The sequence below is a fragment of the Oncorhynchus mykiss genome, unplaced genomic scaffold (assembly GCF_057628025.1).
Source record: "Oncorhynchus mykiss isolate SJ-2025 unplaced genomic scaffold, ASM5762802v1 scaffold103, whole genome shotgun sequence".
In the NCBI taxonomy this organism is placed as follows: Eukaryota; Metazoa; Chordata; class Actinopteri; order Salmoniformes; family Salmonidae; genus Oncorhynchus; species Oncorhynchus mykiss.
Window position 1 is genome coordinate 1,322,501 of NW_028322102.1, and position 26,266 is coordinate 1,348,766.

At 47.3% G+C, this 26,266-nt stretch overlaps 1 protein-coding gene across 4 annotated transcripts in view; it reads right to left on the minus strand.

The window, feature by feature from the left end:
* Window positions 1–26,266, minus strand: part of LOC110513667 (dedicator of cytokinesis protein 1) — a 636,864-nt gene that overhangs the window by 129,168 nt on the left and 481,430 nt on the right. For all 4 annotated transcript variants that reach the window (XM_090228873.1, XM_090228870.1, XM_090228871.1 and 1 more), the window contains exons 36-40: window positions 25,126–25,166; window positions 20,154–20,244; window positions 13,775–13,894; window positions 11,937–12,026; window positions 9,877–9,981 (exon numbers count right to left, since the gene is read on the minus strand). In XM_090228873.1, the coding sequence (XP_090084999.1) occupies window positions 9,877–9,981; window positions 11,937–12,026; window positions 13,775–13,894; window positions 20,154–20,244; window positions 25,126–25,166 (447 nt within the window). The remainder of the gene's footprint in view (window positions 1–9,876; window positions 9,982–11,936; window positions 12,027–13,774; window positions 13,895–20,153; window positions 20,245–25,125; window positions 25,167–26,266) is intronic.

Sequence of the window (26,266 nt, forward strand, 5' to 3'; positions counted from 1 at the left end):
TAAACAGTGTCTCATCCTTCTGCTACGTCAGTAAACAGTGTCTCATCCTTCTACTACGTCAGTAAACAGTGTCTCATCCTTCTGCTACGTCAGTAAACAGTGTCTCATCCTTCTACTACGTCAGTAAACAGTGTCTCATCCTTCTGCTACGTCAGTAAACAGTGTCTCATCCTTCTACTACGTCAGTAAACAGTGTCTCATCCTTCTACTACGTCAGTAAACAGTGTCTCATCCTTCTGCTACGTCAGTAAACAGTGTCTCTTCCTTCTGCTACGTCAGTAAACAGTGTCTCTTCCTTCTACTACGTCAGTAAACAGTGTCTCATCCTTCTGCTAAGTCAGTAAACAGTGTCTCATCCTTCTGCTACGTCAGTAAACAGTGTCTCATCCTTCTGCTACGTCAGTAAACAGTGTCTCATCCTTCTGCTACGTCAGTAAACAGTGTCTCATCCTTCTGCTACGTCAGTAAACAGTGTCTCATCCTTCTGCTACGTCAGTAAACAGTGTCTCATCCTTCTGCTACGTCAGTAAACAGTGTCTCATCCTTCTGCTACGTCAGTAAACAGTGTCTCTTCCTTCTGCTACGTCAGTAAACAGTGTCTCATCCTTCTGCTACGTCAGTAAACAGTGTCTCATCCTTCTGCTACGTCAGTAAACAGTGTCTCATCCTTCTACTACGTCAGTAAACAGTGTCTCATCCTTCTGCTACGTCAGTAAACAGTGTCTCATCCTTCTGCTACGTCAGTAAACAGTGTCTCATCCTTCTGCTACGTCAGTAAACAGTGTCTCATCCTTCTGCTACGTCAGTAAACAGTGTCTCATCCTTCTACTACGTCAGTAAACAGTGTCTCATCCTTCTGCTACGTCAGTAAACAGTGTCTCATCCTTCTACTACGTCAGTAAACAGTGTCTCATCCTTCTGCTACGTCAGTAAACAGTGTCTCATCCTTCTACTACGTCAGTAAACAGTGTCTCATCCTTCTACTACGTCAGTAAACAGTGTCTCATCCTTCTGCTACGTCAGTAAACAGTGTCTCTTCCTTCTGCTACGTCAGTAAACAGTGTCTCTTCCTTCTACTACGTCAGTAAACAGTGTCTCATCCTTCTGCTACGTCAGTAAACAGTGTCTCATCCTTCTGCTACGTCAGTAAACAGTGTCTCATCCTTCTGCTACGTCAGTAAACAGTGTCTCATCCTTCTGCTACGTCAGTAAACAGTGTCTCATCCTTCTGCTAGGTCAGTAAACAGTGTCTCATCCTTCTGCTACGTCAGTAAACAGTGTCTCATCCTTCTGCTACGTCAGTAAACAGTGTCTCATCCTTCTGCTACGTCAGTAAACAGTGTCTCATCCTTCTACTACGTCAGTAAACAGTGTCTCATCCTTCTGCTACGTCAGTAAACAGTGTCTCTTCCTTCTGCTACGTCAGTAAACAGTGTCTCATGTTTTCCTTCTGCTACTTCCTTCTGCTATTGGCTACTGTCTAAAACTGTAAGGATACAGCCTATTGGCTACTGTCTAAAACTGTCAGGGTACAGCCTATTGGCTACTGTCTAAAACTGTCAGGGTACAGCCTATTGGCTACTGTCTAAAACTGTCAGGGTACAGCCTATTGGCTACTGTCTAAAACTGGCAGGGTACAGCCTATTGGCTACTGTCTAAAACTGGCAGGGTTCAGCCTATTGGCTACTGTCTAAAACTGGCAGGGTACAGCCTATTGGCTACTGTCTAAAACTGTCAGGGTACAGCCTATTGGCTACTGTCTAAAACTGTCAGGGTACAGCCTATTGGCTACTGTCTAAAACTGTCAGGGTCCAGCCTATTGGCTACTTTCTAAAACTGTCAGGGTACAGCCTCCAGTTTCCGCTCATAAGACCAGAAATTTGCTCAGTTCCCCCCCAAAATAAGAGGGAACATTGAAGACGGGCAAACTATACTGAACTAAAAATATAAACGCAACATGTAAAGTGTTGGTCCCATGTTTCATGAGCTGAAATAAAACATCCCAGAAATGTTCCATACGCACAAAAACCTTATTTCTCTCAAATGTTGTGCACAAATTTGCTTACATTACTTTTAGTGAGATTTTCCTTTGCCAAGATAATCCATCCACCTGACAGGTGTGGAATATCAAGAAGTTGATTAAACAGCATGATCATTACACACAGGTGCACCTTGTGCCGGGGACAATAAAAGCCCACTCTAAAATGTGCAGTCTTGTCACACAAACACAATGCCACAGATGTCTCATGTTTTGAGGGAGTGTGCGATTGGCATGCTGACTGCATGAATGTCCACCAGAGCTGTTTCCAGAGAATGCAATGTTAATTTCTCTACCATAAGCCGCCTCCAATGTCGTTTTTAGAGAATTAGGCAATAAGTCCAACTGGGTTTAGAACCACAGACCACGTGTATGGTGTCGTGTGGGCGAGCGGTTTGCTTGATGTCAACGTTGTGAACAGAGTGGCGTTTGGGGTTATGGTATGGGGCAGGCACAAGCTACGGACAACGGACACAATTGCGTTGTCCGTAGATACCGTGACGAGATCCTGAGGCCCGTTTTGTTAAAGGTATCTGTGACCAACAAAATACATATCTGTATTCCCAGTCATGTGAAATCCATAGATTAGGACCTAATGTGTATGTTACCACGCAGTAATTTAAAAAACAACTCAGTTTGGTGGAAACTCACTGCGGTTGGGAACATTTGCATATTTTGTTTTTGAATATTCTATACTATAGAATCAGAAACACTGTGGTAAAACCAGGATATCGCTGGTCTATTACATGTGAGACCTCAGATAAAGCTTCTATCACACACACTACCGTTTAAACATTCATTATTGAACTAGGCGAGTCAGTTAAGAACAAATTCTTATTGACCATGACGGTCTACCTACAGGGTCAGCCCCTGGAGACAATTAGGGTTAAGTGCCTTGCACAAAGGACACAGACAGGGTATTTCACCTTGTCGGATTGGGTATTCGAACCAGCGACCTTTTCGGTTACTGGCCCAACGCTCTAATCGCTAGGCTACCTGCCGCCCATTCTATCGGGGTGTGTGTGTGTGTTCCTCTCAATGTCATGGTGCTCATTACTCAGCTCCCAGAATGCACCATTCTGACAGAGAAAGGAAATCACAGTCTATCACAGAGGAGGCGAAGAAGCAACAACAGAAAACGACGGTTCTCGTACTTCGGCTAGTCAATAATTCATTACTGTTTTTTGGTAAATGGAAAAACACAGTCGGCCAAGAAACTAGTGTCACGACGAAGTCAATAAGAAGAAGAATAGAAAATCAAACAGCATCGAGAATGAAATTCATAGATTATTTAAACATGCTGTCGGCAGAGGGGTTTATGGGGCCATAAATGGAATCCAAAATATCTCCAAATGCATTCTGGGAAAACGAATGCAAAGTCTGTTTGTTAGCGATGTAGACTTAGGTTCAACACGATAAAACATACAGGAGATCAATCAACCATATCAATCAACCATATCAATCAACCATATCAATCAACCATTTCAATCAACCATATCAATCAACCATATCAATCAACCATATCAATCAACCATATCAATCAACCATATCAATCAACCATTTCAATCAACCATTTCAATCAACCATATCAATCAACCATATCAATCAACCATATCAATCAACCATTTCAATCAACCATTTCAATCAACCATTTCAATCAACCATTTCAATCAACCATTTCAATCAACCATTTCAATCAACCATATCAATCCACCATTTCAATCAACCATTTCAATCAACCATATCAATCAACCATATCAATCAACCATATCAATCAACCATATCAATCAACCATATCAATCCACCATTTCAATCAACGATGACCTTAGCAATGACCCATGAAAGTCAATGAGCCAAGAACGTAAAGGACACGACAAGGCTAAATCGGTGCTCACGCTGACAAGGCCGTCATCTTAAGGTCACAGGAGTGTGTAGAAACTAACACACCGTTTGAAGGGGACAAAACATACCTGAAAATGTATGAGATGAGGAAACTTTGTTTGTTTATCCCAGTCAGTAAACTCAGACGCTTGTCCAGTGTCCCAAATGGCAGCCTATTCCCTACGTAGTGCACTCCTTTTGACTAGAGCCCTATGGAACCTGTTCAAAATGAGTGCCCTCTATAGGGAATACGGTACTGTTTGGGACAGAACCCACTGTACGTCTGAGAGAACTCGGTGCGATCGAACGTGACAGCTTATATTTTAAAGTGCTGGAACACAGTTTGATAAATATTTTCAGACAATTTTTGGAAAGCCTGAACACTGCCGCTGAGATAAACAGAAACACCGCAGCTTTACAGGAACAGACGGAACACAAGTCAGAGAAAGACGGAGGAATGAAGTACTTCATTTAATACCCCTGCTCTACCGATCGCTAGATACATTCAGTTTGCCTTCCCAGAAGTCCTTTCTGTTGGTCCATTCAGTCAGACTGGCTTCCCAGAAGTCCTTTCTGTTGATACATTCAGTCAGACTGCCTTCCCAGAAGTCCTTTCTCCGGATCCATTCAGTCAGACTGCCTTCCCAGAAGTCCTTTCTGTTGGTCCATTCAGTCAGACTGGCTTCCCAGAAGTCCTTTCTGTTGATACATTCAGTCAGACTGCCTTCCCAGAAGTCCTTTCTCCGGATCCATTCAGTCAGACTGCCTTCCCAGAAGTCCTTTCTCCTGATCCATTCAGTCAGACTGGCTTCCCAGAAGTCCTTTCTGTTGGTCCATTCAGTCAGACTGCCTTCCCAGAAGTCCTTTCTCCTGATCCATTCAGTCAGACTGCCTTCCCAGAAGTCCTTTCTGTTGATACATTCAGTCAGACTGCCTTCCCAGAAGTCCTTTCTCCTGATCCATTCAGTCAGACTGCCTTCCCAGAAGTCCTTTCTGTTGATCCATTCAGTCAGACTGCCTTCCCAGAAGTCCTTTCTATTGATCCATTCAGTCAGACTGCCTTCCCAGAAGTCCTTTCTCCTGATCCATTCAGTAAGACTGCCTTCCCAGAAGTCCTTTCTCCTGATCCATTCAGTCAGACTGCCTTCCCAGAAGTCCTGTCTGTTGATCCATTCAGTCAGACTGCATTCCCAGAAGTCCTTTCTGTTGATCCATTCAGTCAGACTGCCTTCCCAGAAGTCCTTTCTCCTGATCCATTCAGTCAGACTGCCTTCCCAGAAGTCCTTTCTGTTGATCCATTCAGTCAGACTGCCTTCCCAGAAGTCCTTTCTGTTGATCCATTCAGTCAGACTGCCTTCCCAGAAGTCCTTTCTATTGATCCATTCAGTCAGACTGCCTTCCCAGAAGTCCTTTCTGTTGATACATTCAGTCAGACTGCCTTCCCAGAAGTCCTTTCTCCTGATCCATTCAGTCAGACTGCCTTCCCAGAAGTCCTTTCTCCTGATCCATTCAGTCAGACTGCCTTCCCAGAAGTCCTATCTCCTGATCCATTCAGTCAGACTGCCTTCCCAGAAGTCCTTTCTCCTGATACATTCAGTCAGACTGCCTTCCCAGAAGTCCTGTCTGTTGATACATTCAGTCAGACTGCCTTCCCAGAAGTCCTGTCTGTTGATCCATTAATCAGCGATTGGTTCGTCTCTAACCAATCAGAGTATCAAAGCCAATGACGATTTCCCAGAAATGCCGCTTTTCCCATGTGTTCAGTTTTTTAATGAGAGAATATCCTAATGCCTTCCACATTAGATACAAATAGATCATCATCAGCTGAATTAAGCAGCAATGTTTACAACGTGTTCTTAAGGAAGGAGAGAAGCAAAGTGCCTTCATTGGATGCAATGATATTTTTAATATAATAGATTTTTCTCCCCCCCAGAGGCAGGGAGATACTGACATACAAAACAGTAACATGAAGAAGACACTAAAAAACACTGCAAACACAATGTATCTCAATTAGCCTCCGATGAATACTTCCCTAACGACTCGTGGAGAGAGCCCAGGATTGATATTACATTAAGTGTTCGTTATTTTATAATTTAATATAATATGGATTCTGAATGAAGTCCACACTTCTTCACACTCAAACGCATTCCACATTTCACCCTTTCCCCTATGTAGTGCACTACTTCTGAAGGCTCTGGTTATAAGTAGTGCACTACTTTTGAAGGTTCTGGTTATAAGTAGTGCACTACTTTTGAAGGTTCTGGTTATAAGTAGTGCACTACTTTTGAAGGTTCTGGTTATAAGTAGTGCACTACTTTTGAAGGTTCTGGTTATAAGTAGTGCACTACTTTTGAAGGTTCTGGTTATAAGTAGTGCACTACTTTAATCCAATAGGACAGTGAGAGAGGATAAAGACTATCATCCCTAGTCCAATAGGACAGTGAGAGAGGATAAAGACTATCATCCCTAGTCCAATAGGACGACAGTGAGAGGGATAAAGACTATCATCCCTAGTCCAATAGGACAGTGAGAGGGATAAAGACTATCATCCCTAATCCAATAGGACGACAGTGAGAGGGATAAAGACTATCATCCCTAATCCAATAGGACAGTGAGAGGGGTAACGGCTATCTGGTGCAGAACATCAGTGATTTACTGGAAATCAGTAGAGGCCAGGGCACAAAACACTAACCCACTTTAGCTGGCAATAATAATCTAGTTTAGTTAATGTTGTTGTGCAGCTATTAAGGTAAAAACACTCTCTCCAGCCCTTACAAGATTAATGCTCCGTGGTAAATTGCCATTTTATTCGTGGGGGGGAGAACATTGTCCCCTTTAAAAACTGCACAGCATATTCCCGTGTCCCAAATTACAGCCTGTTTCCCTATATAGTGCACTACTTTTGAATAAGCCCATTTGGGTTCTGGTCAAAAATAAGTGCACTATATAGTGAATAGGCTTCCATTTGGGACACAGTCTTTGTTCCAGTATCTGATCAGTAATGATAACTTCTGGGCTGATACTAATAAGCTGAGGTTTTCATCTCACTGAATTAGATATGAGAAGTCATTTATTTCTTACGACTTCCCCCCCTTTCTGTAACAGGAAGTAAAGCATCTTTAGCTCCAAGAAGGTAGTCTACAGTAGACCGGCTGTAGAGAAGTCTATGAGGTAGTCTACAGTAGACCGGCTGTAGAGAAGTCTGTGAGGTAGTCTACAGTAGACCGGCTGTAGAGAAGTCTATGAGGTAGTCTACAGTAGACCGGCTGTAGAGAAGTCTGTGAGGTAGTCTACAGTAGACCGGCTGTAGAGAAGTCTATGAGGTAGTCTACAGTAGACCGGCTGTAGAGAAGTCTGTGAGGTAGTCTACAGTAGACCGGCTGTAGAGAAGTCTATGAGGTAGTCTACAGTAGACAGGATGTAGAGAAGTCTATGAGGTAGTCTACAGTAGACAGGATGTAGAGAGGTCTATGAGGTAGTCTACAGTAGACAGGATGTAGAGAGGTCTATGAGGTAGTCTACAGTAGACAGGTGCTGGTCATAGACAACATACCCCAGACACACATCACTCTTGCTGTCCCCAAGACACACATAACTCTCTCTGTCCTCCTAACAGACACACATCACTCTCTCTGTCCTCCTAACAGACACACATCACTCTCTCTGTCCCCCAGACACACATCACTCTCTCTGTCCCCCAGACACACATCACTCTCTCTGTCCTCCAGACACACATCACTCTCTCTGTCCTCCGGACACACATCACTCTCTCTGTCCCCCAGACACACATCACTCTCTCTGTCCTCCTAACAGACACACATCACTCTCTCCGTCCTCCAGACACACATCACTCTCTCTGTCCACCAGACACACATCACTCTCTCTGTCCACCAGACACACATCACTCTCTCTGTCCTCCAGACACACATCACTCTCTCTGTCCCCCAGACACACATCACTCTCTCTGTCCCCTAGACACACATCACTCTCTCTGTCCCCCAGACACACATCCCTCTCTCTGTCCCCCAGACACACATCCCTCTCTCTGTCAACCAGACACACATCACTCTCTCTGTCAACCAGACACACATCACTCTCTCTGTCAACCAGACACACATCACTCTCTCTGTCAACCAGACACACATCACTCTCTCTGTCAACCTGACACACATCACTCTCTCTGTCCTTCAGACACACATCACTCTCTCTGTCCCCCAGAAAGCTGATAACAGAAGGACTGTGTATAGATGGACCCAGTCTATAAAGGTATTTTAGACAGCCAGACAGACAAAGGCAGCACCTGGCTGTTCAATCTGTAATGGATGCTGTGCCCTGCTAGAGGAGGAAGGGTTTAGAGGGGAGCCTTGTGAACACGGTCTTCAACAGCCCTAATGGAATGATCAGACGAGGCCTCTTCCTTAAAGGAGCGTCTTTACAGATGTTCTGGAAAGAGGACGACGTCGTGACAAAACAGTGAAGTCTCTCCCGCGCGGGAGAGCTCGAATACGACCAAAATCAATTACACGCCTTGGGAAAAGTGAGAGAATCAGGAACATGTTGAACAGGAGACAGTCGGTCACAGTGACACAACTTTCCTCCGTTAACACCGTGGAGAAACCACCAGCCCCCAGTGACCCATACCCAGTGACCTAGACACCCAGACACAGTGACCCAGACACCAGTGACCCAGACACCAGTGACCCAGACACCAGTGACCCAGACACCAGTGACCCAGACACCACGAACCCAGACCCCAGTGACCCAGACCCAGTGACCCAGACACCAGTGACCCAGGCACCAGTGACCCAGACACCAGTGACCCAGACCCAGTGACCCAGGCACCAGTGACCCAGACACCAGTGACCCAGACACCAGTGACCCAGACACCAGTGACCCAGACCCAGTGACCCAGACACCAGTGACCCAGACACCAGTGACCCAGGCACCAGTGACCCAGACCCAGACACCAGTGACCCAGACACCAGTGACCCAGACACCAGTGACCCAGAGACCCAGACACCAGTGACCCAGAGACCAGTGACCCAGACACCAGTGACCCAGACACCAGTGACCCAGACACCAGTGACCCAGGCGCAGTGACCCAGACCCAGTGACCCAGACACCAGTGACCCAGACACCAGTGACCCAGACACCAGTGACCCAGACCCAGAGACCAGTGACCCAGTGACCCAGACACCAGTGACACAGACACCAGTGACCCAGACCCAGTGACCCAGACACCAGTGACCCAGACACCAGTGAACCAGACACCAGTGACCCAGACGGTGATCAATAGCCCCAACTCTTTCCACCTTCCATTTACATGGACACTGACATGGTAACTTGACCAGGTACGGATGTGACTGAAGACCAAGACTGAAGACCAATCATTTGTTCACCACATGGGCAGATAACAACAAATAAAACCAGCTGAAGGTTTAGGTCAGACAGTAACACGATGTGAGAGGCTGACCCTCTGACACAACAAGTAGCTAGGAACTAATGGGGATCCATAATAAACTCTACTGGCCAGACTCTACTGGCCGAGGCAGGGGACTCTACTGGCCGAGGCAGGGGACTCTACTGGCCGAGGCAGGGGACTCTACTGGCCGAGGCAGGGGACTCTACTGGCCGAGGCAGGGGACTCTACTGGCCGAGGCAGGGGACTCTACTGGCCGAGGCAGGGGACTCTACTGGCTGAGGTAATGTATTGACGGCTGGGGCAGGGGACGCTACTGGCTGAGATAATGTATTGAAGGCTGGGGCAGGGGACTCTACTGGCTGAGGTAATGTATTGACTGTTGAAGCAGGGGACTCTACTGGCTAAGGTAATGTATTGACGGCTGGGGCAGGGGATTCTACTGGCTGAGGTAATGTATCGACTGTTGAACTATGGACTGTGTGTGTGTGCGTTGCTGAGCCTGTGTGTGTGTGTGTAGGACCCAGGTACTACTTACCCTGAGGAAGGAAGGGAAGCCCACTCCGTAGTATCCCACAGCAAAGTAGTCTGGCTTGGGTCGGATCACCTTCACAATGTTCTCGTAGAACTGAGCCTGCTTCCTCTGTAACAGGAAGTAACCTTCAGGAAGACTCAATGTACTGGATGCAGAATACCATGTGTACACACACACACACACACACACACGCACACGCACACACTGAAAGCCCCATGTCAAGGTGTTGTCCATATGATAATACATAGAGTTCTATACCAGTAGAATATACCACGTCTCCTACAACAAGAGGACCGTTTCTATACAGGTAGAATATACCACGTCTCCTACAACAAGATGACAGTTTCTATACCAGTAGAATATACCACGTCTCCTACAACAAGAGGACAGTTTCTATACCAGTAGAATATACCACGTCTCCTACAACAAGATGACAGTTTCTATACCAGTAGAATATACCACGTCTCCTACAACAAGAGGACCGTTTCTATACAGGTAGAATATACCACGTCTCCTACAACAAGAGGACAGTTTCTATACCAGTAGAATATACCACGTCTCCTACAACAAGATGACAGTTTCTATACCAGTAGAATATACCATGTCTCCTACAACAAGATGACAGTTTCTATACCAGTAGAATATACCACGTCTCCTACAACAAGATGACAGTTTCTATACAGGTAGAATATACCATGTCTCCTACAAGATGACAGTTTCTATACCAGTAGAATATACCACGTCTCCTACAACAAGATGACTGTTTCTATACCAGTAGAATATACCACGTCTCCTACAACAAGATGACTGTTTCTATACCAGTAGAATATACCACGTCTCCTACAACAAGATGACTGTTTCTATACCAGTAGAATATACCACGTCTCCTACAACAAGATGACAAGATGACAGTTTCTATACAGGTAGAATATACCATGTCTCCTACAACAAGATGACAAGATGACAGTTTCTATACAGGTAGAATATACCATGTCTCCTACAAGATGACAGTTTCTATACCAGTAGAATATACCACGTCTCCTACAACAAGATGACTGTTTCTATACCAGTAGAATATACCACGTCTCCTACAACAAGATGACAGTTTCTTACAACAAGATGACAGTTTCTATACCAGTAGAATATACCACGTCTCCTACAACAAGAGGACAGTTTCTATACCAGTAGAATATACCACGTCTCCTACAACAAGATGACAGTTTCTATACCAGTAGAATATACCATGTCTCCTACAACAAGATGACAGTTTCTATACCAGTAGAATATATCACGTCTCCTACAACAAGATGACAGTTTCTATACCAGTAGAATATACCACGTCTCCTACAACAAGATGACAGTTTCTATACCAGTAGAATATACCACGTCTCCTACAACAAGAGAACAGTTTCTATACCAGTAGAATATACCACGTCTCCTACAACAAGAGGACAGTTTCTATATCAGTAGAATATACCATGTCTCCTACAACAAGAGGACAGTTTCTATACCAGTAGAATATACCACGTCTCCTACAACAAGAGGACAGTTTCTATACCAGTAGAATATACCACGTCTCCTACAACAAGATGACAGTTTCTATACCAGTAGAATATACCACGTCTCCAACAACAAGATGACAGTTTCTATACCAGTAGAATATACCACGTCTCCTACAACAAGATGACAGTTTCTATACCAGTAGAATATACCACGTCTCCTACAACAAGAGGACAGTTTCTATACCAGTAGAATATACCACGTCTCCTACAACAAGATGACAGTTTCTATACCAGTAGAATATACCACGTCTCCTACAACAAGAGGACAGTTTCTATACCAGTAGAATATACCACGTCTCCTACAACAAGATGACAGTTTCTATACCAGTAGAATATACCACGTCTCCTACAACAAGATGACAGTTTCTATACCAGTAGAATATACCATGTCTCCTACAACAAGATGACAGTTTCTATACCAGTAGAATATACCACGTCTCCTACAACAAGAGGACAGTGTCTATACAGGTAGAATATACCATGTGATTAGAGTGAACTTACCAAGGAGGCACTGAGCTGCTCAAAGTCAAACATCTCATTCTCATACTGGTCTGCCAGCTCCTTTCCTAGTACGATGGCTTCCTCCCACATCTAAACACACACACACACACACACACACACACACACACACACACACACACACACACACACACACACACACACACACACACACACACACACACACACACACACACACACACACACAGGATATGAGAGAACAATAATATATATTAGTCATTGTATTTAGCTGTAGACAGTCCTGCCTACTACTCCCTCCCCTCCCTCTCTCTCCCACCTCATCCCCTCCTCCCTCCCCTCCCTCTCTCTCCCACCTCATCCCCTCCTCCCTCCCCTCCCTCTCTCTCCCACCTCATCCCCTCCTCCCTCCCCTCCCTCTCTCTCTCCCACCTCATCCCCTCCCCCCCCCCTCTCTCCCACCTCATCCTCTCCTCTCCTTCCTCCCCTCCCTCCCACCTCATCCCCTCCTCCCTCCCCACCTTCAGTAGCATCGGGGAGGTCTTCCTGACTAAAGCCCCTGCGGTCCCTTGCTCTGCTGAAGATGGGACAGACAGACAGATATTTCTCCAGATTGAGTCATCTGAGAATGGTCTGCTCCTCCTGTTTTTATAGAATGGCATCATGCAGGCACATGACCTACCCTCTGACTGTCTGTCAGTCTTGTGGCTTATGGTGATACTGAGGTGGCAGGAGAGGAGGGGGTGGAGAGAGGAGGTTAGAAAGGAGGATGGGATGGAGGGAGAGAAGATGTAGGGAGAGGGGAGGATGTAGGGAGAGAGGAGGATAGGAGGGAGGAGGGGAGAGGGGGATGGAGGGAGGAAGATGGGAGGGAGAGGAGGATGGGAGAGAGGAGGATGGGAGGGAGAGGAGGATGGGAGAGAGGAGGATGGGAGGGAGAGGATGATGGGAGGGAGAGTGAGAGAAGAAGCGAAGGTGGTTGGTGGGGCAAGGAGGAGAGAGAGGAGGGCCAATAGAGGGCTTCCAGAGGAGGGCCAATAGAGGGCTTATAGAGGAGGGCCAATAGAGGGCTTCCAGAGGAGGAGGGCTTATAGAGGAGGCCAATAGAGGGCTTATAGAGGAGGCCAATAGAGGGCTTATAGAGGAGGGCCAATAGAGGGCTTATAGAGGAGGGCCAATAGAGGGCTTATAGAGGAGAGACGGGATGTTTTAGGCGTCTCCATGTTGCCTCTCTGTTGAAGGAGGATCAGATAGAACAGGTCCCAAAACATCTGGAACACGCTGAACAAAAAGGTGCAGCTCACTAACTCTGTCTACCTCTTTAGTCTCACCAGACCTACACACTCTCTCTGGACACCCCCCCTCTCTATCTCTTTCACTCCCCCTCTCTCTCTCGCTCTCTCTGGACACCCCCCCATCTCTCTCTCTCACCACCCCATTCTCTCTCTCTCTCTCAGCCCCCCCCACCTCTCTCTCTCTCTCTCCCACCCCCCCTCTCTCTCACCCCTCGGTCTCTCTCTCAACCACCTCCCTCTCTCTCACACCTCTCTCTCTCTCTCTCTCTCTCTCTCACCCCCCTCTCTCTCACCCCTCGCTCTCTCTCTCAACCACCCCACTCTCTCTCACACCTCCCTCTCTCTCTCACCACCCCCCCTCTCTCTCACCACCTCCATCTCTCACCACCACCCCTCTCTCACCACCTCCCCTCTCACCACCTCCCCTCTCACCACCTCCCCTCTCACCACCTCCTCACCTCTCAATCTCTCACCAACACTCACTTTCTCACCAACACACACACTATCTCTCTCTCTCTAATACACACCCTCTCTCCCCCCTCCCATCACCCTCCTCCCTCTAGGTACCTTGCCCTTGTCGAAGAAGTTGATGATCTCCTGGTAGAGCTGGTCCTTGAGTTGTCCTTGTGTGGAGGCCTGGTAGCCGTCTCTCTGGGTCAGGTGAGCTGCACACGGCTCCTCAGACCACTGCAGGGACACAGATCATGTTACCTCTATAGAACAGACCCTGTAGATACAGATCATGTTACCTCTATAGAACAGACCCTGTAGATACAGATCATGTTACCTCTATAGAACAGACCCTGTATAGTATAATATTAACTGTAGCTGAGCAGTATACTCTATCAGACTATATCAGAATTCAGATTCCTCAATAGAGCTAAACATTGATCTACAGTGGGGAGAGGAGGAGGAGAGGAAAAGAGAGAGAGAGGAGGGAGGAGGAGAGGAAAGAGGAGAGGAGGGAGAGGAGGGAGGAGGAGAGGAAAAGAGAGAGTGAGAGGAGGGAGGAGGAGAGGAGGGAGGATGAGGAAAAGAGAGAGTGAGAGGAGGGAGGAGGAGAGGAAAGAGGAGAGGAGGGAGAGGAGGGAGGAGGATAAGAGGGAGGAGGAGAGGAGGGAGGAGGAGAGGAAAAGAGAGAGTGAGAGGAAAAGAGAGAGTGAGAGGAGGGAGGAGGAGAGGAGGGAGGAGGAGAGGAAAAGAGAGAGTGAGAGGAGGGAGGAGGAGAGGAAAGAGGAGAGGAGGGAGGAGAGGAGGAGAGAGAAGGAGAGGAGGGAGGAGGAGAAGAGGAGGGAGGAGGAGGGAGGAGGGGAAGAGGAGGAGAAGAGGAGGAGAGAGGAGGGAGGAGGAGGAGAGGAGGGAGGAGGAAAGGAGGGAGGAGGAGAGGAATAGAGAGAAGGGAGGAGGAGAAGAATAGAGGAGGAGAGGAGAGATGAAAAGAGAGGAGGGAGGAGAGGAGGGATGAGGAGAGGAAAAGAGGAGGAAGGAGAGGGGAGGGAGGAGGAGAGGAAAAGAGAGGAGGGAGGAGAGGAGGTGGGAGGAGGAGGAGGAGAGAAGGAAAAGAGAGGTGGAGTGGAGGGATGAGGAGAGGAGGAGGAGAGAGATAACTTATGGAAAAGCTACATTAACACATCAGATATTGATTTATGCAGTGATAAAACCATATTAATTATCACACATTGTGCTTCATTCTGTAAACAACAGGGAGATGGAAACATTTCTGCTGACCACACAGTCCTCTCCTCCAGTCTCTCTACCCACTCTAATTATTAACGTTGTGAGTGGCTGGAAAGAGGCCGGCCAACAGGCTAGATGCAGCGATCCTATTGGCTCCCCGGTCCCAGCCTCGGTAACCCTACTAAGGTCCTGTCACAACTGATTCATTGCCACGGTAACGTAACTGACATTCCATGCTGTTGTTGAACAAGAGAGAACGCAAAGATCTCTAGGTAAAATCGAATTAGGTAGCGGGGGCCGTCCCAAACGGCACCCTAATCCCTATATAGTGCACTAACTTTTTGGAATGGGCCATTGTAAAAAAAAAAAAAAAGTAGTGCACTATATAGGGAATAGGGTGCCATATGGGATGGAGTCAATATTTACATAGCAAAGCTGGCGCCGTCTGTTGAAGTGACGTGACCTCCACATTTTCATGGACGGTACAGTGCACTGTGGGAGAAAAGCAACGGCTCGCAGATTTGACGGTACTGTGGGCTTAGAAACAGCCTCGGAAATCCAAACGGAACCGGGCCACTTTCCATTGGCCAATAAGCAAGATAACGAAGTCTTGATCCTGTTTGGATTTGGAGACTAGCTTTTATATAAAGGAAGGTTGGATTCCTTTACATGGAGTCTAAGGTTAAAGGTCAAACAGCCTGAATTAAAGGGATCCTGCAGGACGATGGTTATTATTGATTCCGTTATAGTTTGAGCAGCTCTTCCGTGATTAAAGAGAGGAGAGGTGTTTACGTCCTGCAGGACGATGGTTATTATTGATTCCGTTATAGTTTGAGCAGCTCTTCCGTGATTAAAGAGAGGAGAGGTGTTTACGTCCTGCAGGACGATGGTTATTATTGATTCTGTTATAGTTTGAGCAGCTCCTCCGTGATTAAAGAGAGGAGAGGTGTTTACGTCCTGCAGGACGTTGGTTATTATTGATTCCGTTATAGTTTGAGCAGCTCCTCCGTGATTAAAGAGAGGAGAGGTGTTCACGTTGCCATCGTCACCTAGTTATTTCTGGAAGTGCTGAAACGACATCAATCACACTGACGCTGTAAATTCAACTTCCTCAGCCAGGTTTCCTACAAGTCTGTGTCCCAAATCACAACCCATTCCTTATGTAGTGACTAGGGCCCTATGGCCAATGGTACCCTATTCCCTACGTAGTGCACTATGTTGACCGGGGCCCTATGGCCAATGGCACCCTATTCCCTACGTAGTGCACTACGTTGACCAGGGACCTATGGCCAATGGTACCCTATTCCCTACGTAGTGCACTACGTTGACCAGGGCCCTATGGCCAATGGTACCCTATTCCCTACGTAGTGCACTACGTTGACCAAGGCCCTATGGCCAATGGTACCCTATTCCCTACCTGGTGCACTACGTTGACCAAGGCCCTATGGCCAATGGTACCCTATTCCCTACGTAGTGCACTACTTTGACCAGGAACCATAGGCTGCCATTTGGGATATAGACTAGGAATGATAATTCTCGTAGTACATTATTTTATCTATATAGTGGACCATAGAGAGAGAGACCAGTCACATTATCTATATAGTGGACCATAGAGAGAGAGACCAGACACATTATCTATATAGTGGACCATAGAGAGAGCAGTCACATTATCTATATAGTGGACCACAGAGAGAGATCAGTCACATTATCTATATAGTGGTCCACAGAGAGAGCCAGTCACATTATCTATATAGTGGACCATAGAGAGACCAGACACATTATCTATATAGTGGACCACAGAGAGAGACCAGACACTATCTATATAGTGGACCATAGAGAGAGACCAGTCACATTATCTATATAGTGGACCACAGAGAGAGACCAGTCACATTATCTATATAGTGGACCACGGAGAGAGACCAGACACTATCTATATAGTGGACCACAGAGAGAGACCAGACACATTATCTATATAGTGGACCACAGAGAGAGACCAGTCACATTATCTACATAGTGGACCACAGAGAGAGATCAGTCACATTATCTATATAGTGGACCACAGAGAGAGACCAGACACATTATCTATATAGTGGACCATAGAGAGAGACCAGACACATTATATATATAGTGGACCATAGAGAGATCAGTCACATTATCTATATAGTGGACCACAGAGAGAGACCAGACACATTATCTATATAGTGGACCATAGAGAGAGACCAGACACATTATCTATATAGTGGACCATAGAGAGACCAGTCACATTATCTATATAGTGGACCACAGAGAGAGACCAGACACATTATCTATATAGTGGACCATAGAGAGAGACCAGACACATTATCTATATAGTGGACCATAGAGAGACCAGTCACATTATCTATATAGTGGACCACAGAGAGAGACCAGACACTATCTATATAGTGGACCACAGAGAGAGACCAGACACATTATCTATATAGTGGACCACAGAGAGAGACCAGACACTATCTATATAGTGGACCACAGAGAGACCAGTCACATTATCTATATAGTGGACCATAGAGAGACCAGTCACATTATCTATATAGTGGACCATAGCGAGATCAGTCACATTATCTATATAGTGGACCATAGAGAGACCAGTCACATTATCTATATAGTGGACCATAGAGAGACCAGACACATTATCTATATAGTAGACCATAGAGAGACCAGTCACATTTTCTATATAGTGGACCATAGAGAGATCAGTCACATTATCTATATAGTGGACCATAGAGAGAGAGAGACCAGTCACATTATATATATAGTGGACCACAGAGAGAGATCAGTCACATTATCTATATAGTGGACCACAGAGAGAGACCAGTCACATTATCTATATAGTGGACCACAGAGAGAGACCAGTCACATTATCTATATAGTGGACCATAGAGAGAGAGAGACCAGTCACATTATATATATAGTGGACCACAGAGAGAGATCAGTCACATTATCTATATAGTGGACCACAGAGAGAGACCAGTCACATTATCTATATAGTGGACCACAGAGAGAGACCAGTCACATTATCTATATAGTGGACCACAGAGAGAGATCAGTCACATTATCTATATAGTGGACCACAGAGAGAGACCAGTCACATTATCTATATAGTGGACCATAGAGAGACCAGTCACATTATCTATATAGTGGACCATACAGAGAAACCAGACACATTATCTATATAGTGGACCATAGAGAGACCAGTCACATTATCTATATAGTGGACCACAGAGAGAGACCAGTCACATTATCTATATAGTGGACCATAGAGAGACTAAAAACAGAAAGACAGTTGAGCTTCCTACAAACCAATTCATGACACAGATTGAAGAAAGACTCTAACCTCCAGGCTCTGCTTTGGAAAAATCTATCACATTTTACAGTATAATAACCTCCTGTTCTCTCTTTTATCTCTGTCTCCCTCTTTGCAGCATTTGGGGAAAGCCCCAGCAGGTTTGAAATGGCAAAACATTATAATAATAAGAAATAAATATATATATATAATAATAATAAGAAATGAGATTCTTCCTCATTGTGTCCCGTTGTCCCATAGAGATGTATAGAGTTCGCAACATTGCATCCGTCCTATTACGGCGTCTGTGAGCACATGGGCAGCGCCATTGAGACCGATACAACATCTCTCCCCAGTCCCCTCTCTCTCTCTCGCTCTCCATTCTTCTCCTCTCTCCCCAGTCCCCTCTCTCTCCCTCTCCCCCAGTCCCCTCTCTCTCTCCATTCTTCTCCTCTCCCCCCAGTCCCCTCTCTCTCTCCATTCTTCTCCTCTCTCCCCAGTCCCCTCTCCTCTCTCCCCAGTCCCCTCTCTCTCTCTCTCGCTCTCCATTCTTCTCCTCTCTCCCCAGTCCCCTCTCTCTCTCTCGCCCCAGTCCCCTCTCTCGCTCTCCATTCTTCTCCTCTCTCCCCAGTCCCCTCTCTCTCCCTCTCCCCCAGTCCCCTCTCTCTCTCCATTCTTCTCCTCTCTCCCCAGTCCCCTCTCCTCTCTCCCCAGTCCCCTCTCTCTCTCTCTCTCTCTCCATTCTTCTCCTCCCTCCCGAGTCCCTTCTCTCTCTCTCTCTCTCTCCATTCTTCTCCTCTCTCCCCAGACCCCTCTCTCTCTCTCCATTCTTCTCCTCTATCCCCAGACCCCTCTCTCTCTCTCTCAATTCTTCTCCTCTCTCCCCAGTCCCCTCTCTCTCTCTCCATCCTTCTCCTCTCTCCCCAGTCCCCTCTCTCTCTTTCTAAAATTATTCTCCTCCCTCCCCAGTCCCCTCTCTCTCTCTCCATTCTTCTCCTCTCTCCCCAGTCCCCTCTCTCTCTCTCTCTCCATTCTTCTCCTCCCTCCCCAGTCCCCTCTCTCCATTCTTCTCCTCTCCCCAGTCCCCTCTCTCTCTCTCCATGCTTCTCCTCTCTCCCCAGACCCCTCCCTCTCTCTCGCTCTCTCTCCATACTTCTCCTCTCTCTCCATTTTTCTCCTCTCTCTCTCTCCATTCTTCTCCTCTCTCCCCAGTCCCCTCTCTCTCCATTCTTCTCCTCTCTCTCTCTCTCTCTCTCTCCATTCTTCTCCTCATCTCATCAGTCCTCTCCTGACAGAGGGAGGATTAAAACACGGTTGGACGTATCTCTGCTATCCAGATCCTGTTCCCCAACACATTGATATTCACGGTTACACCTCTGCCACTGCAAGGTTAAGAGCCATCTATGTGATTACAGCTGACTGGGGCTTTGTCCTCTACAACTGGTGCTATTCAACAGACGCTAAAAGACACACATTTACACTATCAATTCATATAGGAGAGAGAGAAGGAGGGAGAGATAGAAGGAAAGAGAGGGAGAGAGATACATAGAGGAAGAGAGAGAGAGAGAGAGAGGGAGAGAGAGAAGGAAAGAGAGGGAGAGAGATACAGAGGAAGAGAGAGAGAGAGAGAGAGAGAGAGAGAGAGAGAGAGAGAGAGAGGGAGAGAGAGAAGGAAAGAGAGGGAGAGAGATACATAGAGGAAGAGAGAGAGAGAGAGAGAGAGAAGGGAGAGAGAGAGAGAGTGTTTGTGTATCTGAGCTGTGTGTGTATGTGTGTGTGTGTGTGTGTGTGTGTGTGTGTGTGTGTGTGTGTGTGTGTCTGTGTGTGTGTGTGTGTATGTGTGTGTGTGTGTGTATGTGTGTGTGTGTGTGTGTGTGTGTGTGTGTGTGTGTGTGTCTGTGTGTGTGTGTGTGTATGTGTGTGTGTGTGTGTGTGTGTGTGTGTGAATACCTTCAGCAGCTTAGCGTGCAGCAGCAGTGTGTAGGCAGCTTCAGTGTAGTTGTCACACTCCTTGTGGAGGTCACACAGCTTGTACAGGTACCTGTCCGGACAGAGGACACACGGGTTACCATGGTGACAACGGACAGAGGACACACGGGTCACCGTGGTGACAACGGACAGAGGACACACGGGTTACCGTGGTGACAACGGTACACAGCTTGGTGGGCTTCAATATGGACAGAGACAGGTCAACTGTGTCTGAAATGGTCCCCGAGTCACTACATAGTGCACTACTGCTGAACAGAGCCCTCTGTGGGTCCTGGTCTAAAGTAGTGCACTATGTAGGGAATAGGGTGCTGGTCAATAGTAGTGCACTATGTAGGGAATATGGTGCTGGTCAATAGTAGTGCACTATGTAGGGAATAGGGTGCTGGTCAATAGTAGTGCACTATGTAGGGAATAGGGTGCTGGTCAATAGTAGTGCACTATGTAGGGAATAGGGTGCTGGTCAATAGTAGTGCACTATGTAGGGAATAGGGTGCTGGTCAGTAGTAGTGCACTATGTAGGGAATAGGGTGCTGGTCAATAGTAGTGCACTATGTAGGGAATAGGGTGCTGGTCAATAGTAGTGCACTATATAGGCAATAGGGGACCACTTCAGATGTGGACTGATGCAGTTCATGGTGACATTTTCCTTTTATCTCAGAAAACGCTTTTTAGACGGCAACATGGACCGCTAGGGCAGACTGATGGACCGCTAGAGAAGACTGATGGACCGCTAGGGCAGACTGATGGACCGCTAGAGAAGACTGACAGACTGGTAGGGCTGACTGACGGACCGCTAGGGCTGACTGACAGACCGCTAGGGCAGACTGATGGACCGCTAGGGCAGACTGATGGACCGCTAGAGAAGACTGACAGACTGGTAGGGCTGACTGACGGACCGCTAGGGCTGACTGACGGACCGCTAGGGCAGACTGATGGACCGCCAGGGCAGACTGATGGACCGCCAGGGCAGACTGATGGACCGCCAGGGCAGACTGTGACTTCACAGAGGGACTGAGCCCAAAAACACCTGGCCTTGACTTCACAGAGGGACTGAGCCCAAAAACACCTGGCCTTGACTTCACAGAGGGACTGAGCCCAAAAACACCTGGCCTTGACTTCACAGAGGGACTGAGAACAAAAACACCTGGCCTTGACTTCACAGAGGCACTGAGCCCCAAAACACCTGGCCTTGACTTCACAGAGGCACTGAGCCCAAAAACACCTGGCCTTGACTTCACAGAGGCACTGAGCCCAAAAACACCTGACCTTGACTTCACAGAGGCACTGAGCCCAAAAACACCTGACCTTGACTTCACAGAGGCACTGAGTACAAAAACACCTGGCCTTGACTTCACAGAGGGACTGAGTACAAAAACACCTGGCCTTGACTTCACAGAGGCACTGAGCCCAAAATCACCTGGCCTTGACTTCACAGAGGCACTGAGTACAAAAACACCTGGCCTTGACTTCACAGAGGCACTGAGTACAGAAACACCTGGCCTTGACTTCACAGAGGCACTGAGCCCAAAAACACCTGACCTTGACTTCACAGAGGCACTGACTACAAAAACACCTGGCCTTGACTTCACAGAGGCACTGAGCCCAAAAACACCTGGCCTTGACTTCACAGAGGCACTGAGTACAAAAACACCTGACCTTGACTTCAGAGGCACTGAGCCCAAAAACACCTGGCCTTGACTTCACAGAGGCACTGAGCCCAAAAACACCTGACCTTGACTTCACAGAGGCACTGACTACAAAAACACCTGGCCTTGACTTCACAGAGGCACTGAGCCCAAAAACACCTGGCCTTGACTTCACAGAGGCACTGAGTACAAAAACACCTGACCTTGACTTCACAGAGGCACTGAGCCCAAAAACACCTGGCCTTGACTTCACAGAGGCACTGAACCCAAAAACACCTGACCTTGACTTCACAGAGGCACTGAGTACAAAAACACCTGACCTTGACTTCTCAGAGGCACTGAGCCCAAAAACACCTGGCCTTGACTTCACAGAGGCACTGAGCCCAAAAACACCTGACCTTGACTTCTCAGAGGCACTGAGCCCAAAAACACCTGGCCTTGACTTCACAGAGGCACTGAGCCCAAAAACACCTGGCCTTGACTTCTCAGAGGCACTGAGCCCAAAAACACCTGGCCTTGACTTCACAGAGGCACTGAGTACAAAAACACCTGGCCTTGACTTCACAGAGGAACTGAGTACAGAAACACCTGGCATTGACTTCACAGAGGAACTGAGTACAGAAACACCTGACCTTGACTTCACAGAGGCACTGAGCCCAAAAACACCTGGCCTTGACCTCACAGAGGTACTGAGCCCAAAAACACCTGTCCTTGACTTCACAGAGGCACTGAGCCCAAAAACACCTGGCCTTGACTTCACAGAGGCACTGAGCCCAAAAACACCTGGCCTTGACTTCACAGAGGCACTGAGCCCAAAAACACCTGGCCTTGACTTCACAGAGGCACTGAGCCCAAAAACACCTGGTCTTGACTTCACAGAGGCACTGAGCCCAAAAACACCTGGCCTTGACTTCACAGAGGAACTGAGTACAGAAACACCTGACCTTGACTTCACAGAGGCACTGAGCCCAAAAACACCTGGCCTTGACTTCACAGAGGCACTGAGCCCAAAAACACCTGACCTTGACTTCACAGAGGCACTGAGTACAAAAACACCTGGCCTTGACTTCACAGAGGCACTGAGCCCAAAAACACCTGACCTTGACTTCAGAGGCACTGAGTACAAAAACACCTGGCCTTGACTTCACAGAGGCACTGAGCCCAAAAACACCTGACCTTGACTTCAGAGGCACTGAGTACAAAAACACCTGGCCTTGACTTCACAGAGGCACTGAGTACAAAAACACCTGACCTTGACTTCAGAGGCACTGAGTACAAAAACACCTGGCCTTGACTTCAGAGAGGCACTGAGTACAAAAACACCTGACCTTGACTTCAGAGGCACTGAGTACAAAAACACCTGGCCTTGACTTCAGAGAGGCACTGAGTACAAAATCACCTGGCCTTGACTTCAGAGGCACTGAGTACAAAAACACCTGACCTTGACTTCAGAGGCACTGAGTACAAAAACACCTGGCCTTGACTTCACAGAGGCACTGAGTACAAAAACACCTGACCTTGACTTCAGAGGCACTGAGTACAAAAACACCTGGCCTTGACTTCACAGAGGCACTGAGTACAAAAACACCTGACCTTGACTTCAGAGGCACTGAGTACAAAAACACCTGACCTTGACTTCAGAGGCACTGAGTACAAAAACACCTGGCCTTGACTTCAGAGAGGCACTGAGTACAAAATCACCTGGCCTTGACTTCAGAGGCACTGAGTACAAAAACACCTGACCTTGACTTCAGAGGCACTGAGTACAAAAACACCTGGCCTTGACTTCACAGAGGCACTGAGTACAAAAACACCTGACCTTGACTTCAGAGGCACTGAGTACAAAAACACCTGGCCTTGACTTCACAGAGGCACTGAGTACAAAAACACCTGACCTTGACTTCAGAGGCACTGAGTACAAAAACACCTGACCTTGACTTCAGAGGCACTGAGTACAAAAACACCTGGCCTTGACTTCACAGAGGCACTGAGTACAAAAACACCTGACCTTGACTTAAGAGGCACTGAGTACAAAAACACCTGGCCTTGACTTCAGAGAGGCACTGAGTACAAAATCACCTGGCCTTGACTTCAGAGGCACTGAGTACAAAAACACCTGACCTTGACTTCAGAGGCACTGAGTACAAAAACACCTGGCCTTGACTTCAGAGGCACTGAGTACAAAAACACCTGGCCTTGACTTCACAGAGGCACTGAGTACAGAAACACCTGACCTTGACTTCACAGAGGCACTGAGCCCCAAAACACCTGGCCTTGACTTCACAGAGGCACTGAGTACAAAAACACCTGGCCTTGACTTCACAGAGGCACTGAGTACAGAAACACCTGACCTTGACTTCACAGAGGCACTGAGTACAGAAACACCTGGCCTTGACATCACAGAGGCACTGAGTACAAAAACACCTGGCCTTGACTTCACAGAGGCACTGAGCCCCAAAACACCTGGCCTTGACTTCACAGAGGCACTGAGTACAGAAACACCTGGCCTTGACTTCACAGAGGCACTGAGTACAAAAACACCTGGCCTTGACTTCACAGAGGCACTGAGTACAAAAACACCTGGCCTTGACTTCACAGAGGCACTGAGTACAGAAACACCTGGCCTTGACTTCACAGAGGCACTGAGTACAGAAACACCTGGCCTTGACTTCACAGAGGCACTGAGCCCAAAAACACCTGGCCTTGACTTCACAGAGGGACTGAGTACAAAAACACCTGGCCTTGACTTCACAGAGGCACTGAGTACAGAAACACCTGGCCTTGACTTCACAGAGGCACTGAGTACAGAAACACCTGGCCTTGACTTCACAGAGGCACTGAGCCCAAAAACACCTGACCTTGACTTCAGAGGCACTGAGTACAAAAACACCTGGCCTTGACTTCACAGAGGCACTGAGTACAAAAACACCTGACCTTGACTTCAGAGGCACTGAGCCCAAAAACACCTGGCCTTGACTTCACAGAGGCACTGAGCCCAAAAACACCTGACCTTGACTTCACAGAGGGACTGAGCCCAAAAACACCTGACCTTGACTTCACAGAGGCACTGAGCCCAAAAACACCTGGCCTTGACTTCACAGAGGCACTGAGTACAGAAACACCTGGCCTTGACTTCACAGAGGCACTGAGTACAAAAACACCTGGCCTTGACTTCACAGAGGCACTGAGTACAGAAACACCTGGCCTTGACTTCACAGAGGCACTGAGTACAATAGAACAACAGAAAAGTGTAGTTGAGGAAGATGATGATGAAGACCTCTTCCTACCTGATGTACATCTCCTCTCTCTCTATCTCCTTGTAGAAGTTCTGAGGATGAAAACATTGAAATGGGTTCATGAACAAAACTGAAATGCTTTAACTACGACAGTGAAATAGCAACAACAAATCACAACAACAACAAATCACAACAACAACAAATCACAACAACAACAAATCACAACAACAATAAATCACAACAACAACAAATCACGACAACAACAAATCACAACAACAACAAATCACAACAACAACAAATCACAACAATACCATGAATGTTATGCAGCTGGTGTTTATAAATCTGAAACGTCTTTCCTACAGTGGGACAGTAAAGTGTCCTTCACAATAAGACAGGTTACTAGGCATCGCAGCAGGACTCAGCCAGACATCTGTCCACAGCGGATCAGGACATAGAACAGTGTGTGTCTCTCCTACTAGGCATCGCAGCAGGACTCAGCCAGACATCTGTCCACAACGGATCAGGACATAGAACAGTGTGTGTCTCTCCTACTAGGCATCGCAGCAGGACGCAGCCAGACATCTGTCCACAACGGATCAGGACATAGAACAGTGTGTGTCTCTCCTACTAGGCATCGCAGCAGGACTCAGCCAGACATCTGTCCACAACGGATCAGGACATAGAACAGTGTGTGTCTCTCCAACTAGGCATCGCAGCAGGACGCAGCCAGACATCTGTCCACAACGGATCAGAACATAGAACAGTGTGTCTCTCCTACTAGGCATCGCAGCAGGACGCAGCCAGACATCTGTCCACAGCGGATCAGGACATAGAACAGTGTGTGTCTCTCCAACTAGGCATCGCAGCAGGACTCAGCCAGACATCTGTCCACAACGGATCAGGACATAGAACAGTGTGTCTCTCCTACTAGGCATCGCAGCAGGACGCAGCCAGACATCTGTCCACAACGGATCAGAACATAGAACAGTGTGTGTCTCTCCTACTAGGCATCGCAGCAGGACGCAGCCAGACATCTGTCCACAACGGATCAGAACATAGAACAGTGTGTGTCTCTCCTACTAGGCATCGCAGCAGGACGCAGCCAGACATCTGTCCACAACGGATCAGGACATAGAACAGTGTGTGTCTCTCCTACTAGGCATCGCAGCAGGACTCAGCCAGACATCTGTCC